The following is a 2,753-nucleotide window of genomic DNA, read 5'->3' as shown; positions in this document are numbered from 1 at the left end:
AAAAGCATACAACAAAATTTCTTATGGAGAAAGTAATTAAAAGCGTAGGTAAAACGCGTTATTATTCGTACAAGATATATATATGACATTTTAGTTTTTAATATCAAAGGTTTAATTATTAAAAATCATTCCTAAAATAAAATAAAATAACAAAAAATATATTGTTGAAACAAAACAAACACTCTTCTTCTTCTTCTTCTTTACAACAACAAAGAACAAACATTGACTGTTTGTTTTTCGAGTTTTTATTAACAAAACAATAATACATCAAAGGAGAGGAGAGGAGAAGAGGAAGAAGAAAACGACAACATTATGGTTAGTTTTAATGTTGTCGTTCGAGTAATGTGTAGTAACGTTGTCTTGTCAATTGTCAACAAACGCGGACCACGTCAACGTCACTTTCTCATTCACCATGGACAACTGTAACTCTCTTCTCCTTTTCTTTTTCATCTAACCACGTTTTATATTATTATTTAATTAATCTTTTTTCTTCTAATTCAAGGAATCATTAATGGAATCTACAATGCCTTAACACAGACTTGAGAATATATGAGATGAGAGGCTATGCTTTCTTCTTATATATATATGGTATTCATTTCATTTCACTCTTCATTCTTCTTCTTCTTCCTTCTTCACAAACACATAATCCAAAATCAATTCAAAATCCCATCTCCAAGTTTTTCACAGAAAGGTTTGATCTTTCTACTCTTATTTCTCTTCTCCAACTTTTCCGGAACGTAATTAATTAATTATTTCTATTTTTAATTTGATATTCCCATCCCATGCCTCTTCTTCTTATTTTTCTTCCCAATTCTTTGCTCATTAACTATTTCAAGTTTTCATCTTTTCCATGAGACTTGCTTTGTTTTTGGTTTTGGTCTAATGGGTACTTCGATTTTCATGTCTAAACTCAAAAACTATGTTATTTTCTTAAACATTTCCTTTCTCATACTCTGTTCTGCTTTTGCGCTTCTCTATTTCCACTCCCTTTCACCACCGTCTCATCTGATTCTCAACAAAAATAGTAATAAACAGATCCTAAAATCCACAGCTGATCAAGGCTGCGAGGGCTTACACGCTTTATCTGACTATAAAGCTAAGTGTTTGTACTTAAAATCCAACAACCCTTGTGTTGAACAAGGCTATATTGACTACCTTTACCTTTTCTATTGCAAATTTGGGAACTTTCCCTTTCTGGGAGATTCCCTTCTTCTCCTATGGCTTCTTGTGTTGTTCTATGTTTTGGGTAATACAGCATCTGAGTACTTCTGTTCTTCCCTTGAGAGTCTCTCCAAGCTCTTCAAATTGTCCCCAACAATAGCTGGGGTTACTCTGCTCTCTCTTGGCAATGGTGCCCCTGATGTTTTCTCAAGCCTTGTCTCCTTCATGGGAGGTGGGACTAGTGAAGTGGGTCTCAACACAGTGTTGGGTGGAGCTTCTTTTGTTTCATGTGTTGTGGTTGGAGTTATTAGCATTGCAGTGAGGAGTAAATGTGTAAGGGTTAACAAGCACGGTCTTTTTAGGGATGTTTTTTCTTCTTATTGGTTCTTCTTTGTTTAGTTGTGATTTTGCTTCAGAAAGAGTTAGATGTTTGGGGTGCATTGAGCTTTTTCTCCATTTATATTGCTTATGTAGTTGTGGTTTATGTATTGCATATTAGATCCAATAACAAAGATAGTGAATTGAGTGGTGGTGTTGACGCAACTCACAATGGCAGTGACTTAGCTATTCCAATCTTGCAAAATATGGAGAAAGGAGAGCTTAATGCTCCAATTGATGAAGAGGAAGAAGGGGAGAGAAGATGGTTTTGTTTAGATTCAAATAGTGAGTCAACACCCTCTTGTGGTGCCTTTCTTTCCATACTTGAGTTACCTCTTTACCTGCCTAGAAGACTTACCATTCCTGTGATTAGTGAAGAAAATTGGTCAAAAGGGTATGCAGTGGGTTCAGTAACTCTATCACCACTACTCCTCTCAACCCTTTGGAGCAGTCAAATTGAAGATGGCAAGACATTGAAGGTTGTGGTGTATGGAGTTGGGGTGGTGTTTGGGGTAACATTTGGGATTGTTTCATATCTGACAACTGACAAGTCAAGCCCACCAAGGAGATGCATACTGATTTGGCTAACTGCAGGTTTCTTAATGAGTGTGACTTGGAGTTATATCATAGCACAAGAATTGGTTGGTCTATTGGTATCATTAGCCTACATATTTGGTGTGAACCCTTCTATTTTAGGACTCACAGTTCTGGCATGGGGGAATTCACTTGGAGATTTAGTGACCAATTTGACAATGGCATTGAATGGTGGAGCAGAAGGGGCTCAAATAGCATTCTCAGGCTGCTATGCTGGTCCCATATTCAACATTTTGTTTGGGTTAGGCTTATCCTTAGTTGGGTATTGTTGGTCCAAGTACCCTTCACCTGTGCCCATCCCAAGAGACCCTTCACTTTTCCAAACAATGGGGTTTTTGGCTGCAGCATTGATTTGGGCACTTTTGATTTTGCCAAGGAAAGATATGAGGCTTGAAGGTTTGTTTGGAATAGGGCTTTTGGTTATATACAGTGTTTCTATTTCTTGGAGTGTCATTCAAGCTCTTGGAGCTTCCCAAGTAGATCATAATGTCTTTTAGCTACTCTTCTATGGAAATTGGAATTGTATAGAGATATAAATTTTGGAATGATCATGACTCTTGCTGATGTAATTATAATTCCACTAACATATATCAATACACATGATTTTTACTCTTCTTTAA

General features: G+C 36.6%; 1 protein-coding gene across 1 annotated transcript; it reads left to right on the top strand.

Annotated features, from left to right (window-relative positions):
* The first annotated feature begins 491 nt into the window (after window positions 1-491).
* On the top strand, window positions 492-2,753 carry LOC115722571 (cation/calcium exchanger 2). Its single transcript, XM_030651813.2, is given in 2 exon segments — window positions 492-1,528; window positions 1,531-2,753. Coding segments are annotated over 2 exon segments (1,746 nt in total). The 5' UTR covers window positions 492-882; the 3' UTR covers window positions 2,631-2,753.

The sequence above is a fragment of the Cannabis sativa genome, chromosome 9 (genome assembly GCF_029168945.1).
Source record: "Cannabis sativa cultivar Pink pepper isolate KNU-18-1 chromosome 9, ASM2916894v1, whole genome shotgun sequence".
Classification (NCBI taxonomy): domain Eukaryota; kingdom Viridiplantae; phylum Streptophyta; class Magnoliopsida; order Rosales; family Cannabaceae; genus Cannabis; species Cannabis sativa.
Note: the sequence above shows the minus strand (reverse complement) of the source record. Positions and strands in the feature narration are given on the sequence as shown.